This window comes from Brachyistius frenatus, unplaced genomic scaffold (assembly GCF_029030835.1).
Source record: "Brachyistius frenatus isolate BFR_SWC_R1_liver_20210118 unplaced genomic scaffold, ASM2903083v1 Contig_23, whole genome shotgun sequence".
NCBI classification, from domain to species: Eukaryota; Metazoa; Chordata; class Actinopteri; family Embiotocidae; genus Brachyistius; species Brachyistius frenatus.
Window position 1 is genome coordinate 2,252,177 of NW_027210622.1, and position 15,240 is coordinate 2,267,416.

Here is a 15,240-nt window from a genome sequence, read left to right on the forward strand (position 1 = left end):
GAATAACAATTGAATTAATTGCATCACAGTGTGAAAATACTGATGCGGACAAAATCTTATTTTGAATAACGCATTACTGTTTTCATAAAACAAGTGGCTGGTATTTTATGAGGTCAAATCTTACATTTGGAGCGATAGGTACTTTACATATTGCCTAGTATTCTGTATACTCCAGTATTCTGTATACTAAATACGTTGCGTTTGCACAGCCAAACATAGACAGCTTAACAAATTAGAAATATAAATGAGAGTGATTAAAGAAAGAGAGAGTGAGCGAGAGAGAGAGAGAGAGAGAGAGAGAGGACCAGAGAAGGGAAAAATTAATATTTTACAACTTTTCAAAGTTTTTCAGCAAAGTAACAGAATAACGCCAGAAACATTGCAGCTGTAGGAATAGGATATGAGGTTTCAAGTATTATTATTTTTTACAGAGGCCTTCATAAAAGGCCTTTGTGTATGGTTTTTCGTAAAGTTACTGATCATATAAGTGTGGATCGGACTTGCCTCAGGTGCGTTTATTTTGAAAGTATATTCCGGATGTGTCGTGCCGTTCCTCGGTGGCTTCACACCGGTGCGCACCACTTCAGTGATGAAAAAAACATTCCCACCGGACACCAGTGGATCGTCTTCGGACGCAGGTAAGTTCAGTCCACCTGACTGACGCTTGATTTTACAGTGTTGTGTGGTCTGACCCTTCTGAGACGAACTAAAACTACTTTCAAGACTTTAAAGTGAATGGACCGTCGGTTTTTATGAACATAAGACTGTTACGAATTCCAGTAGGCTATACTTTTTATAATGAGATGTTGAAACGCCACTTTTAATCAAAAAGAAACGGCACTGTTAAAAAAGAATAATGAGAATTGGGCTTAAAGTTTGCTAAAGTAGGTTCTCTGTTGATTTCCTACCTGTGTTAAGTTTGTTAACAACACAGCAACACTTTTCAACAATTTAAATAAGAAATCAATTCTGATTTTCATACAGTGGTTTTACTGGAGAGTTGAGCGTTCCTGTGTGATTGTTTTTCTTACCTATAAGACTAATCTAAGTAAAAATAAAATAAAGTTTCCCACAACTCTCTAAGCAAATAAGAGCGTGTTGCCAGACTAGTTTGTCCACTTTTAATCCAGTACGGTGGCAGACTGCTCGATCATTCATTTAAGCCATAAATACCTAAAGCTTGTAGTCACACTGTATATAATAAAGCTAAAGATTTACCCTCAGAGCAGGCTTCTCTATGTGACAACATCATGTGTGTTTTTGTGTCATATAACTTTAAAACCTTTGCCAAGCTGTTCTCCTGAGACTGCACTGTCTATTTCAGCCTCGCTGTTCAAGGCCTCTCTTTTCTTTCATCAGCGTGCAGCAGCAGCCAGGATGATCCCAGTGGGTGAATTCAGAAACCTCGGCACAGAGCAGAACTCAAAGTATCGGGTCCTGAAACCGTGGTGGGATGTTTTCTCAGAGTACCTGTGCATTGCTATGCTCATGATCGGAGTCTTTGGGTGCACCTTGCAGGTGAGGCGTCTACAGATCAGCTGCTTTTTGATCATAAGTTTTTTAAATGTGTTAGGCTATGAAATGAAGCAAATTTAGCAAAGTAATCATTCTTAATAACCTATTTGTCTCTATTGTGGTGAATCAGAACAACCTGCTGGAAAACTTTGTTCCCACTCGCACTCCTCTCTCTCTCTCAATGCTACAGCAATTCCTTCATTATCTGACCTCCAAGTCAGGCAAAAACACAGACACTATAACTGAACTAACTCTCCTGACCCACTTACTGCACATTCAGATCACTAACATGCTGCTTAAAGTGTCTCTCACCCCCTGATTATCATTTATGTGTCACGTTAAAATAGCACAGAAGAAAAGCTAAGGAATTCATATGTAATAACTTGTACTACTTGTTTCTGTCTTTTGTTTGCACTATATTTGTAAGGGCAGTTGTTGCTTTCTTTTCAAGAAAAGAAGTATGCACAGTCCAATCTATTACTCACTTCAACTTCAGTAAGACACACGTAGACTGACAACAGAGAAGCGGCACAGTGAAAACACCTGTGAAAAGACCAGTAAACTAGACCCTGAGCTACCTGTCTGAGGCATTACACCTACAGGCAGTACAAGTTCAACTGGATTAGGAAGTGTCGCTTACAGAAATCAAACGGACTGCACTGCAATAAGGTTGGAATGAGGTCATTTTAATATGAAAGACCAAGGCAGTTGGCATTTGTGAGAAAAAAAAAAAATTAGCATTAGCTCATTACAGGGTGTCAGCTGGCCAGTTCAATAGCTCTAAACATTTCTAACACAAGTTAGAAAGAATGAAAAAGTAATTCCTTTCGTATGACCATGTAAAAGGTATTAAACTGTGTTTAAATTGCAATGCAAAATGTTTTCAGTATATTGTGACTGTAAGTTTTCAGAAAAATCGATTTCATAATCAAAGGATAAGACTGGTGATATTCTACGTAACTACATAACAACTAACCATATATGTCAGATTACTCCCTGCCTTCACTCTTGTATTGTTATTAAAACACATGAAGGTGCATATAGGAATGTGGCTACGCTCTGTTAAAGATTGTTTCTAGTTTTTACATCTGAATGAGGGAAGCCCCCAGGTTCATTTGGAAACTATTGGAGCAGCCTTCAACCAGTCAGCATCGACCACCATATACCCTATTTTATTTGCCAAAACTCTGCCACTGCCACCATTGTAGTAACTACTTAAACGTCATCGCACATCTACCTCCGCTAGTTGCTGATTGGTCAAACCTTGATGTAAACAGGGTTTCCAGACAACAATCAGAGAGAGCGAAGACTGAAGCTGAGCATTAGACAGGTAGAGGCGGGTTATAACAGACTGGTTGTTGATTTTAGCAAAATGCTTCATCCCACTTTTCGATTATTTTTCCTCCTTCCCACCTCATTTATTCTCTCCTTCATCTATTTTAAACAGCTCACCCAGGACAAGATTGCGTGTCTGCCCAGCCACTTCACCAGCCCAACACCAGAGGCAATCGACTGCAGCCACATCCGGACCTACAGGGAGAACGAGACGTCGCAGCACACACCGGTCAGACCCGCGAGCCCCATCATACAGGAGGTGTTTGGCCGGAAGAACAATTTGGACATTCACCAGTACGTGTTTGTCAACCACTACTGCTATGAGAGATTTGTCCACTGGTATGCAAAGTACTTCCCATACCTCGTTGTGATCCACACTATGCTCTTCATGGTGGCAAGCAGCTTCTGGTTCAAGTTCCCAGGGACTTCTTCTAAACTAGACCTCTTTGTCACCATTCTTGGGAAGTGCTTTGACTCGCCCTGGACGACGAGGGCCCTGAGTGAGGTTTCTGAGGAGAGAGGAGAGGAGAAGCTGGTGAGTTGGAGGAGGAACACCATTTTAAAGGATTCAGCAGAAAAGCAAGCTGATGAGGAGGAGACTGTAGGACTTCTTCGATCCTCCTCTATTAAGTCTAATCCAGAGAAGAAAAACCCAGAGCCCCAGCCTGCCCCCTCTGTGTTGGATAAGAAGGAAGGAGAGCAGGCCAAAGCTCTTTTTGAAAAGGTGAAGAAGTTCCGGACTCATGTGGAGGAGGCCGACATCTTGTATGTCATGTATGTGCTACAAACGTCACTGAAAGTCTTCAAGTTCCTTCTAATCATCATCTACACTGCAGTGCTGGTACCAAACATTGAGATAGTTGTGCGCTGTTACGTTCCCCCTGAGCTGACTGGTTTTGATATCTATTGCTGTAACCACAACAAAGCCCATCTTTTCTCCAAGCTTGCCTACTGCTACATCTGCTTTGTGGGAGTTTATGGACTTCTGTGCATCTACACCCTCTACTGGCTCTTCCACCGACCACTGAAGGAGTACTCCTTTGAGCAGGTCAGACTGGAGACAGGCATTAACGATATACCGGATATGAAGAACGATTTTGCGTTCCTCCTGCACCTTGTGGACCAGTACGATGCTCTTTATTCTAAAAGGTTTGCTGTGTTCCTTTCTGAAGTCAGCGAGAGCCGCCTCCATCAGGTTAACCTCAACTATGAGTGGACGGACAAAAAGCTGCGCACTCGTCTTGCCAAGAACTCCAGTAACCGGCTGGAGCTCCACCTGTTGATGTTGCCAGGGCTTCCTGACACAGTCTTTGACATTCCTGAAGTGGAGTCACTCAAACTAGAGCAAGTTAACAACGTTACCATCCCACCTAGTGTGGCAAAGCTGGCATCTCTTCAGGAGTTATCGCTGATCTACTGCCTTGCAAAGCTCCAGCTGCCTGCCTTAAACCACCTCAAGGAACATTTAAAGGTTCTGCATCTAGCTTTTGAAAGTTTGGAGGAGATCCCTGTGTGGATGTACACCCTGCATGGCCTGGAGGCGTTACATCTCAATGGTCCTTTAACCAATGAGTTGTCCAAAAGTGCCACTCTTGATTCCTTTAGAGAGCTCAGAGCTTTGAGAGTTATCACTCTGCGTTCCAACCTCACAAAGATCCCGCCCAGCCTCGGGGATGTCGCGTTGCAGCTGCAGCGGTTGTGCATCTACAACGAAGGGATCAAACTCCAAGCTTTTAGCAGCCTGAAGAAGTTAACCAACCTAGTTTCACTTGACATAGTGGGCTGTGAGTTGGAACGCATCCCCAGTGCTGTCTTCAGCCTGAACAATCTGCAGGAGTTGGACCTGAAGGACAACAAACTCACCACTGTGGAGGAGATTCTGAGCTTACAGCACTGCCAGCGTTTAGTGACGCTGCGGCTGTGGCACAATAAAATCTCTTATATCCCCGATCATATCAGTAAGCTGCACACTCTGGAGACACTGGACGTTAGCTGGAACAGGCTGCGAAATCTTCCCTCGCGGCTCTTCTACTGCACCAAACTCAGGCACCTCGATATCTCCCACAATCAGCTCACCTCTCTGCCTTCTGAAGTGAGCATCCTGCAGGGCCTCCAGTTCTTCTCTGCAGCTTTCAACTCTTTAGAGACCCTGCCAGAGGAGCTGTTTTCCTGTAAAAGGCTAAAGACATTGGTTCTTGGGAACAACTGCCTGTCATATCTTAGCTCTAGAGTGGCCAACCTGGCCCAGCTGGTACGGCTGGATATTAAAGGAAACCGTCTGGAGTCTCTACCGCTGGAGATTGGGGACTGTCCCCTGCTGAGTCACAATGGGTTGATTGTAGAGGACAATCTGCTGGATCTGCTGCCATCAGACGTACGAAGCAAGTTGGCTCAACAATGAGTTTGTAGAGCACAACATTGTCACGGACTTGTCTTTTCTCAGCATGGTGGTCGATTATGTTCTGACAAACTGCAGAAAAGAGAACGTGAAATATTTAATATTAAACAGAACAAAAAGGAAAACTACAACTGACCACAAAAACCTTTTAGAACTTATTTACAAGTCGTTATAATGAAATGTGTTAAAAACTGTGTCAATGACAATTTTTTTACTTGTTTTATATACATTTAACAAATAAGAACTTTTTTTAAATTGATATTTTACAAAGTTTATAGTTATCCTGTAAATACATTACTACATTTATTTTTTACAAAACCTGATTTTTATCTAGTTGGTTTTACTGGTGTAGATCACTCAGTAATCTAAAACTTAACAAGAGATATTCTAACTTAGGGTCAAATCACCATGATGTGTGGATGACACAGGGGCTCAGCTCTATACACAAATCAAACAGCGAGCAAGCTTTGACCTTCAAATGTTTTGGATCAGCTTTTTCACTCTGACTCATGTTTTGTTTACTGGATATTTTTGCACTGAATCCTGTTGGACAGGTTTTGCAACATGAAGACGTGTTTCCCACAGTGTGGTGGCTCATGTTGCTCCCTTTCAAGAGGGAGAGAAAGCCTTTCAGTAGCTCATCTGTTTACATATTCAGTCAAATGGAGAAAAGAATGAACACAGGGCAATGAAACAGATATAGGGCAGGCCAACATAATAATTAAAGTGCAACAGCATACAATAATTAATCATTTACCGCAAGAAAGAAGATAAAACTGTCTTTCAAATACCTTTTGGATGAGTACTATCAAGCCCAGTAGTGACTGCTGATACACAACTCAATATTTCTTCCAATACTTCAACAAATCAGCAGCTTCATTAACATATAATGGTGTGAAAAAGTATTTGCCCCCTTCCTGATATCTTTTTTTTTTTGCATGTTTGTCACACTTAAATGTTTCAGATCATCAAACAAATTTAAATATTAGTCAAAGATAACACAAGTAAACACAAAATGCAGTTTTTAAATGAAGGTTTTAAATTATTAAGGGAGAAAAAAAAAATCCAAACCCACATGGCCCTGTGTGAAAAAGTGTTTGCCCCCTAAACCTAATAACTGGTTGGGCCACCCTTAGCAGCAACAACTGCAATCAAGCGTTTGCAATAACTTACAATTAATCTTTTACAGCGCTGTGGAGGAATTTTGGCCCACTCATCTTTACAGAGTTGTTGTAATTCAGCCACATTGGAGGGTTTTCCAGCACGAACCGCCTTTTTAAGGTCACGCCACAGCATCTCAATAGGATTCAGGTCAGGACTTTGACAAGGCCACTCCAAAGTCTTCATTTTGTTTTTCTTCAGCCATTCAGAGGTGGACTTGCTGGTGTGTTTTGGATCATTGTCCTGCTGCAGAACCCAAGTTGGCTTCAGCTTGAGGTCACGAACAGATGGCCGGACATTCTCCTTCAGGATTTTTTGGTAGACAGTAGAATTCATGGTTCCATTTATCACAGCAAGTCTTCCAGGTCCTGAAGCAGCAAAACAGCCCCAGACCATCACACTACCACCACCATATTTTACTGTTGCTATGATATTCTTTTTCTGAAATGCGGTGTTACTTTTACGCCAGATGTAATGGGACACACACCGTGGTTCACCACTGTTCCATGTTTTCTCCATTTGTGGATAATGGCTCTCACTGTGGTTCGCTGGAGTCCCAAAGCTTTAGAAATGGCTTTATAACCTTTTCCAGACTGATAGATCTCAATTACTTTCTTTCTCATTTGTTCCTGAATTTCTTTGGATCTCGGCATGATGTCTAGCTTTTGAGGATCTTTTGGTCTCACTTTGTCAGGCAGGTCCTATTTAAGTGATTTCTTGATTGAGAACAGGTCTGGCATTAATCAGGCCTGGGTGTGGCTAGAGAAATTGAACTCAGGTGTGATAAACCACAGTTAAGTTATGTTTTAAAAGGAGGGGGCAAACACTTTTTTACACAGGGCAAAGTGGGTTTGGATTTTTTTTTTCTCCCTTAATAATAAAAACCTTCATTTAAAAACTGCATTTTGTGTTTACTTGTGTTATCTTTGACTAATATTTAAATTTGTTTGATGATCTGAAACATTTAACTGTGACAGATGTGCAAAAAAATTGGAAATCAGGAAAGGGGCAAACACTTTTTCACACCACTGTATATTGTGTCTCTGTTTTATTTTCTGTTTACTCTTGAGCACAACTGAACATAAAATAATACAATTGAATATGGAAGAATCACAATTTGACACAAAATCACCTTAAAATATTTACTTATTTTATTGCAGTTGATAAGTGAAAATAAAATTAGTGAAACAAATTGAAACAAAGATATAAAATGAAAGTTGCCCTTGCTAAACGTCATTAAGGTTAGGGCAGTAAATGCTGAAAACTGGATGCATTTTACTTGCAAATTCATCGTGTCCGTCTATTTTACAAACAAATACATGCCTGTTTTCTTCATTCTTTCTTTCTTTCTCCCTGGGCTCCCTTCATCCAACAGTGTCGCTGTCTAAATACACAACACACATAAGAACAGACTTCCACTATTCATCCTCAACTGTAGTGCAGTCATGTCCGGACTTGTATGCCCCCAAAACGGGATCCTGACAGTTTTCAGACACACCTCACTGATACTCAAGCATACTGTGACCTGCCCACGCCTCAAACAAAACCTTGTGTTTTCTTTTCCTTTCATATTTGATAATCTAGATGAATTTGTGAAGAATTCAGTACTAATGTACTAATGCCCAACGTGAGAATACTTCATCATTTTGTCATTTATTTATCTCTCACACAAGGCGGCAGTGAACTGTGTAACTAGTATTAACCCAAACAGATTTGACTGCATCGTTGCAGCTGAGACTAAAATGTCATGTTGCCAACGGGGTTTCTTTATAGTCGTCAGAAGGGATAACTTCAGTTAGAGGAGTGGCACCACCAGGTTGTACAAATTCCTTATTTTCTTTTGCAAAAATCAGATCAATTGATCAAGTGTATTCCAGCAATGTGTGTTCCAGTCTCTTAAAGGTGATGTTTCACTTTCTGCAGGCTGTAACGAGTCGATGCAGCTCGATGAAGTGAGTTGAAGACAAATTCAAATATATAGCCCAACAGAGCATGTTTATTGATATCAAAGTTCATGACTCATGAGATTGTTTATGGTGTTTTTCAACTGGTTGAGATGGAGCTTTATTTTTTTTAACACAGATTAATGACAACTCTATTATGCTTAAAGGCTCAGACTCAAGTCTCTTTTAATGCAAGACTACCATGTCCTTACAGTACATACAGTATATTGAAAGTTGGTCAATGTAATCCCTTTTGTCCATACTCACTGTGAAGCGAAGCCTTATCAAGACTAAACAGTCTGGAGGGAACACAAAAGATTTCACACTAAAGACACTGAAAGAAACTCTTTCACTGTGAATACTGTGTTTCTGATCTCTGACCGTGTGGGAACAGTGACTAAGACCAGTAACTCATTCAATGTGCATATAGGCAGTATGAGTACTGCTTTAAGTCACATCCTAGAAAAATTTTAAAATGATTCTTGAATTCATTTTGAACTTGTCATATCAATATAGAAAGAGATTAGGGCTGCAAGTAATTGATAACTGATAACAAAAGATTTTTGTGCAGATATTTTTGATTGATAAACTGTTTGGTGTAGTAAACCGCAGAGCACAGTAAAAAAGAGCCCGAAGGGATGTCTTCAAATATCTTGTCCCAAAGCCAAAGAGCAAATTCACAGCCTGGAAACAATCAAACCTTTATATTTTCTGAAAAAAAAAAAACTTTTAACTACTAACAGAAATTTAAATAGTTGCCAATAGTCAATTTTGTGTTGATCAACTAATTGGTATTACTCTAAAAGAGAGCTAGGAGGCACCTTGTTGGAGGAGGGGTTTAAGAATCTGACCATGAAGATGTAACGGAAGGAGGAGGCTGACAGTTTTTTCTGGTCTACTCCCATTTTTTTTCTTGCCATTTGCAAACTTGTCTCTGTTAGCATATCTCTCCCAACCTGCAGAACAAACCAACCGCAACAGTGTTTATTCAGGAAGTATTTGCACATACAGCAACACACCCACCTTTGTGTTCAGTGAAGTCACTGAGCTCTACCTAGTGGCTGGGTGTGTAGCTGTCTGAGGGTGTATTTTCCATTGTCAGTTTCATGATGGATGCAGCTGCGAGGGTGAGAAAATATACTTAAATAATAATCATAGCTGTGTCTTTATTACACAAGATGAGGAAGTGACAGCACAAAAGCAGACTTCTGACAGGAAGGTTGCTGTTTCAAAACTCAAGGCTTTTTGGGAAATATGGGTGGAGAAAGTACAGTAAATGACTTTTTTCACTTGAGAGGCACTTATAGCAAAATAGTGTTTCAGTCCCCAAAATTCAAATATCATGGCTGGACCATGGTTACTGAGTAAAAGTAGCAATACTTTAATGTAAAAATACTCCACTCAGCAGAAGTTATACATACAAAATCATACTTGAGTAAAAGTAGATGAGTATTATCAACAAAATATGCTTTAAGTTCAAGTATAAAATGGAAATACCCTAGTCACGTACAAGTACTTCAAAACTGTTAAATGGAAGTTTGTAACGTTAATGTCAAATAAATTCAGAAAATTTGTCATAAGTTGAAATAAATATCTTTATATCAACGAGCTGATATTGTGAGAAAAATCGACATGAACAACACAGTAACAATCGTATGTGACCTCTGTGATATCACTGGACTGGCAGCAAAGCAGGTGAACTGCATCTCATTTTTCAGCCAGTGAACTTGGCCAGCACCACAAGCAGACAAAATAGCCATTGTACGAGAGCCTGGAGAACAAACCTCAGCCAACTGTGCCACCGTTACCTACCAGCCCCGACACAACAGGGCCCTCATTCATTTTGAGTTTCAGTGCTGCTATCTTTGTGACCTTTGAGAGGGTTTTCACTGCGCTGTGCATTCCAGTGCGGAGTTATTACAAACGTCCTTGATGAATCACCTCGGAGAAGTGCTGGCCACTTAAGGATGCATGAAAACATAGTTAACACAAAGCAAGTATACAAATAAAACAAGTACGCATCAAATGAGTGAACTTCTGTATCAGTAAAGGTATTCTTATTTGTTTGGTTCTCTTTACAAAAATATAATATTAAAGAACCTTCTAGGTTGTAGTTTTTAAAATGCAAAAACAATGTTTCAGTCGAGGCCACAGCCATGAATATACAGATACTGAGGACAAGAGTTCCTCCAGACTCAACATCCCAAGAAGTGAATTTCAAAACATTTTCTTTATGATCCCGGTTAGGAGATATATGACATGTCAGTAAGGAGCAAAAAGTAACACTTGATTATTTAAATTTTAATAGGATAAAGGTGTCAAAACGGTGCATGTTTTCAATCACATTGCCAACTGTAAGATTTACTTTCCTATTTCAAAACCGTAACCACATTGGCAGGAAGTTGAATTCCTGTAAACATATTTGTACATTTCATCTTATTGTGTGCATCTTTTCTTGTTTCTTTGCTGCTGTAATAACTCAATTTCCCCACGGTGGGATTAATAAAGTACAAGTCTAAGTCTAAATCTAAAAATTAAGCCAATTTATTTTTAAACATAAATTGTAAAATTTCCAGGATGAGTTAAAAAATAAATAAATGCCCATTTGCAGAAAGCAATACTGGGATAACCTTAGTGACGTCAATGAGCTATAATTCAGGAGTAGTAGCTCATAGAGTATATAATTACTTTAAAATGAAAAAGAAATCATAACTTCAAGTCCAACACTTTATTTTGTGCTTTCTTCTTCAAAAAGTAAAGTGAATCATTTCACTGTTGTTTTAAAAGTATTCATAAATAACATCTCAACAAATCACAATAAATGTTGCTATTTACAAAATCATGGGAATATTCAGTCCTATTCCAACAATAAATAAGAGAAAATTTATAGACCAAGTACATCTAATTAAGAGTAACACAACTATGCAAAGCAATCAGGGTGCACCAAAACAAGTAAAAAAACAACAACATACAATGTATCAACTGTTAAAATCTTACACATTAGAAATAATGCAATCATTAGAAAACACTGGGGAAAAACTATCTACAAATGTGCACTCCCAATTAATAGGGAAAACAGATATATAGGTAAGTGTAAGGTGCCTAAATTGCACTGTGCAAAAGAGGTGTCTACAGTATATAGCCACCAATCCACTGAAAATAAGCTGCCAAGACAATATGTCCTGTGTCATATATTAATGCTGAGCCACTATTCACAAAAATTAAACCTTTACACATCAATGAATTCAAGTCACCAGGTTTGAAGCACAAAAGTGTGAGGTCAGGGTTACCCAGTGCTCGAAACGGGCCGGTACTCACCTTTACACATTTTATGTTTGGTGTATCTTTCAATCTTTTCTCACCACTTCGTTTTTGACTGGTGCAAGACAGGACCAGTGAAATGGAAGGCTGTGATTGGTTGTTACGTTAGGGACCAGATGACTGACAATGAAACAACCAATCAGAGCAGCGTTAAGAGTTAAGAGCGTGCTTCTTTCTGGCTGATCTAATTTAGCACCTTTCTCACAGGCTTCATTTTTACTCTGCGGTTAGTGTAAATTGGTTCACATTAACCTGAAAATAACATCGGCTTGAGTCAGACAATGACACAGCAGAGCTTTTGAAAGTCAAAACCTACACACATGGTACTAAATGCAGACTGGGAGCTGCAAGCTATGGTCAGCAGCGCGGATAGCAGCAAAGAGCCAGTTGTAATGTTCGCATCACCTACAATTCAGTTTAAGTATGTGAATATCATATTTATTATCAACGACAGTGCTGTTTGTCCTCCCAAACATGTCTTGTGCCTGCTTAATTTACTGTATGCCCCATCAAATAATCAATTACATAACTGAAGCTTAATGTCTACACTGTTTCCTTCACACTTCCTGTATCATCTTCAAATGAAAAACCCTCATTTCAAATTAAAAGCCATCTTTTCTTTCATACAAGGCCAAGTCACATACTATAGTTAGAACTGGTCTTGTTATTTGTAATTGCTTTGGAAATGTATGTTCTGAACATCATCAATATCCTTATTTCTTTACATCCTTCGATCGATATTTGTTTTTCAGTGTGGGAATTGAGAATGTAATTTGAAATGATTTTCTGATACCAACGCAAAAAATGTGAATCAGGCGAGTACTGCCACTTATCTCTTTTTTTTTTCAGTTCAAGCACTGGGGTTGCCCAGAAAACACAAACTTCTGCCTAACTATGAATGTGAGCAAAAAGCGAGTCAATCATATCAGGCACACACGAGGCTCGGGCCACGTCTATCGCTGTCTGACCGCTGATGTTAGCATGCTTCAGGTCGGACCGTGGCGCCAAGAACTTCACAACGTCCCTGTGGCCTCCCCGGATGGCGATGTGGATAGGCAGGGTGCCGCTGTGGTCCGGGATGTTTACTGAGGCACCGTACTCTACCAGAACCTGCAGGGTGTCGAGGAATCCTGTTCGAGCTGCGTCATGGACAGGCGCTATCCCGTGACTGTCCTGGACATTTGGGTCCGCTCCTTTCTCTAACAACAAACTGGCGATCTTGGAGTTCCCCATCATCATCACCTGTTAGAGACATTAGAGGGGAGGTGAAGAGAGAGCTTTTGTAAATTCAGCATCTGTGTGTAAATTGCAGTTTGTGACCCTGTGAACTCACACACCCACAGAAAACATTTCATGTCAAACATCTCCACTAACTTTACAAATCCCTTAGAGGACAAGTAAAATATAATCTGTCGAAGTATTAAACAGTAAAGATCTAAAGTTAGTGAACCAATAAAACAAGTAGGAAGAGGAAAATCTACAAAGACACCTGTCAGTGTAGCAAGTACATCAAGGTAAAACTAAAGCAACCTAATAGAACAATCCTACATTAAATTACACCTTTGTGTTGCATTAATCTGACAGATGTTTCTACTTCGTGGAGCTGAAAAGATTCATGGTTAATCGATTAGTCGACCCACTTTAAATAAACAACAACTATGATAATCATTTATTTAAGTCAATTAGAGTCACAACAGTTAGGCCAATGATTAGTTAGTTGATTGAAAATGAATAGCTAATGATTTTTTATAATAAATTAATCATTTGTAATCTTTTTTCTAAATGATAAACTGCTAACATAATCTGATACCATCTTTTTTTTTTTTATTGTAAATATTCTCTGGTTGATTTTGTTCTCCAAGATAATAAACTGAGTATTATTCGCAGGTTGTTGGTCGGGAACTAAACAAGACATTTTAGACTTTAGGAAACACTAGTCAACATGCTTCACCTTCTGGCATTTAAAAAACCAAACAGCTAAAAGTGGAGGGACATTTCTCAGTAATTTAGACATTTTATAGGTAAAAAAAAAAAAAAAATGTATTGGAAAAAAAACAGGTTAATTGGTAGATAATAATTATTAATTAAATCAATATTTGGGTTTTGGGAAAAATGTATATAGCACGGTATCACAATATTTTGACTGGCAATATTGTAGCGATAAATGAAGACTAAGAATCAACATTTAATTATACAAAAGGTAATATATCACAATGTATTTGACTGCAATACTTCGCACATCGCAAACTATGGGATTGTGGAGCCTCTGGAGAGTCTCACTCCACAAACAAAACACTCCAGACGACAAAAGGACCATCAATTTAAAAAAAAAAAAAAAAAAAGAATATCATAACTATCCTGAAGGTGGGATTTATTCACCTGCTTTGTGTAATATTGTGGGGCTGTAAGAAAGAGGTAAATGAGTGTGCATATTCTTTCTTTTATCTATTTCCAGAAAGTTAAATCAAATATTTCAAATGTTACTGTACTTTGCTGGCCAATACAACATACATTTGGACACTTAATTGCAAGGCTACAACTCGAGATTATTAACATGAGCCTATATAGTAATCTGAGTCCTACAAATGTTAGAAAATGGTGAAAAAAAAAATCTTGACCAGTGATTCCCAAAGCCCACAGCCTAAAATGTCTCGTTTAGTCCTGAACGACAGTCACAAGCAAAATATAGTCCGTGTTTTTGTTTGTGTGTGTGTGTCATGAAGGACTAAAGAAACCGTCAAATATTCTCATTTAAATTTTAGCCTATTTTTTTTTTTTTTGTGCAGCTGTAAATATATAACATGCATTCATCTGAACATGGTAATTGATCGTCACCTGTAACGCAGTCCTGCCAAATTCATTCAGAGTATCAGGATGCACTCTGCATTCCTCCAGGATCCGCCGCACCTCGCTGCTGTCCCCTTTGGCTGCAGCCGCAGTCAGAGCTTTGCCGGCATCCATCTGACTCAGGACCATTATAGTCAAGTCTGCTCGGTGAGAAACGAGCCGCTGGTTACGATTAAACTCAAAAACAGCTCACGACAGCGACATGACAAAACGCAGGAAGATGATCGTCGGCCACAGCGAGCTGACGTTACTACAGCATCCGGCTAACGTAACACTGCAGTTCCCCGCTGACGCCATGTTATCCTGACTGTGAACTTACGGTTACACCAGGTCGCTTTTTCTTTTTTTTTTTTTTTTTTTTTTTTTTTTAACAAAAGGACACGGTCAACAAACACGCTCAACACGTTTCATCGTTGTGCCGACAGACCGATAAGTCACGTCGTCTGAATGTTACAAACAGTTAGCATCCAGGCTAGCAGCCGACACCAAACAGAAAACTGTCGCGCTTTTAAACGTACCTTGTTCGGGTTCGTTAGGATCCAAAGCGTCGCCGAGATTTTCCAACCTCCTGTTAAGACCGCTGATTTTCAAATAAAATCCAAACGAGAAGAGTTTATCAACATTACAAAATACATTTGCGCGGTGAGATCTATACAGCGATGTCTCCACAGTCCCAGAATTTACAAACATTGGAGAGAAAACACGCCGACCAATCACAGA

At 39.5% G+C, this 15,240-nt stretch overlaps 2 protein-coding genes across 2 annotated transcripts; one reads left to right on the forward strand and one right to left on the reverse strand.

The window, feature by feature from the left end:
- Positions 1-1,377: 1,377 nt before the first annotated feature.
- LOC138620253 (volume-regulated anion channel subunit LRRC8E) lies at positions 1,378-5,466 on the forward strand. Its single transcript, XM_069697274.1, has 2 exons — positions 1,378-1,518; positions 2,963-5,466. The coding sequence occupies exons 1-2, from the start codon at positions 1,378-1,380 to the stop codon at positions 5,249-5,251; spliced, it is 2,430 nt and encodes an 809-aa protein (XP_069553375.1). The 3' UTR covers positions 5,252-5,466.
- A 4,456-nt stretch (positions 5,467-9,922) lies between these two features.
- Positions 9,923-15,225, reverse strand: cdkn2d (cyclin-dependent kinase inhibitor 2D (p19, inhibits CDK4)). The gene is made up of 3 exons (XM_069697275.1): positions 15,039-15,225; positions 14,509-14,660; positions 9,923-12,915 (listed from the first exon to the last, which is right to left on the reverse strand). Exons 1-3 carry the CDS (start codon positions 15,208-15,210, stop codon positions 12,562-12,564), a joined length of 678 nt encoding a protein of 225 aa, XP_069553376.1. The 5' UTR covers positions 15,211-15,225; the 3' UTR covers positions 9,923-12,561.
- Between the last annotated feature and the right edge of the window lie 15 nt (positions 15,226-15,240).

Bases quoted from the DNA above. Each gene is read 5' to 3' on its own strand.
- LOC138620253 (XM_069697274.1), top strand. From the start codon at position 1,378: ATGATCCCAGTGGGTGAATTCAGAAACCTCGGCACAGAGCAGAACTCA. The intron at 1,519-2,962 runs GTGAGGCGTCTA...TATTTTAAACAG, and splicing joins TCTTTGGGTGCACCTTGCAG to CTCACCCAGGACAAGATTGC.
- cdkn2d (XM_069697275.1), bottom strand. From the start codon at position 15,210: ATGTTTGTAAATTCTGGGACTGTGGAGACATCGCTGTATAGATCTCAC. The intron at 14,661-15,038 runs GTACGTTTAAAA...CTCACCGAGCAG, and splicing joins TCCTAACGAACCCGAACAAG to ACTTGACTATAATGGTCCTG. The intron at 12,916-14,508 runs GTGACGATCAAT...TGTCTCTAACAG, and splicing joins TTGGCAGGACTGCGTTACAG to GTGATGATGATGGGGAACTC.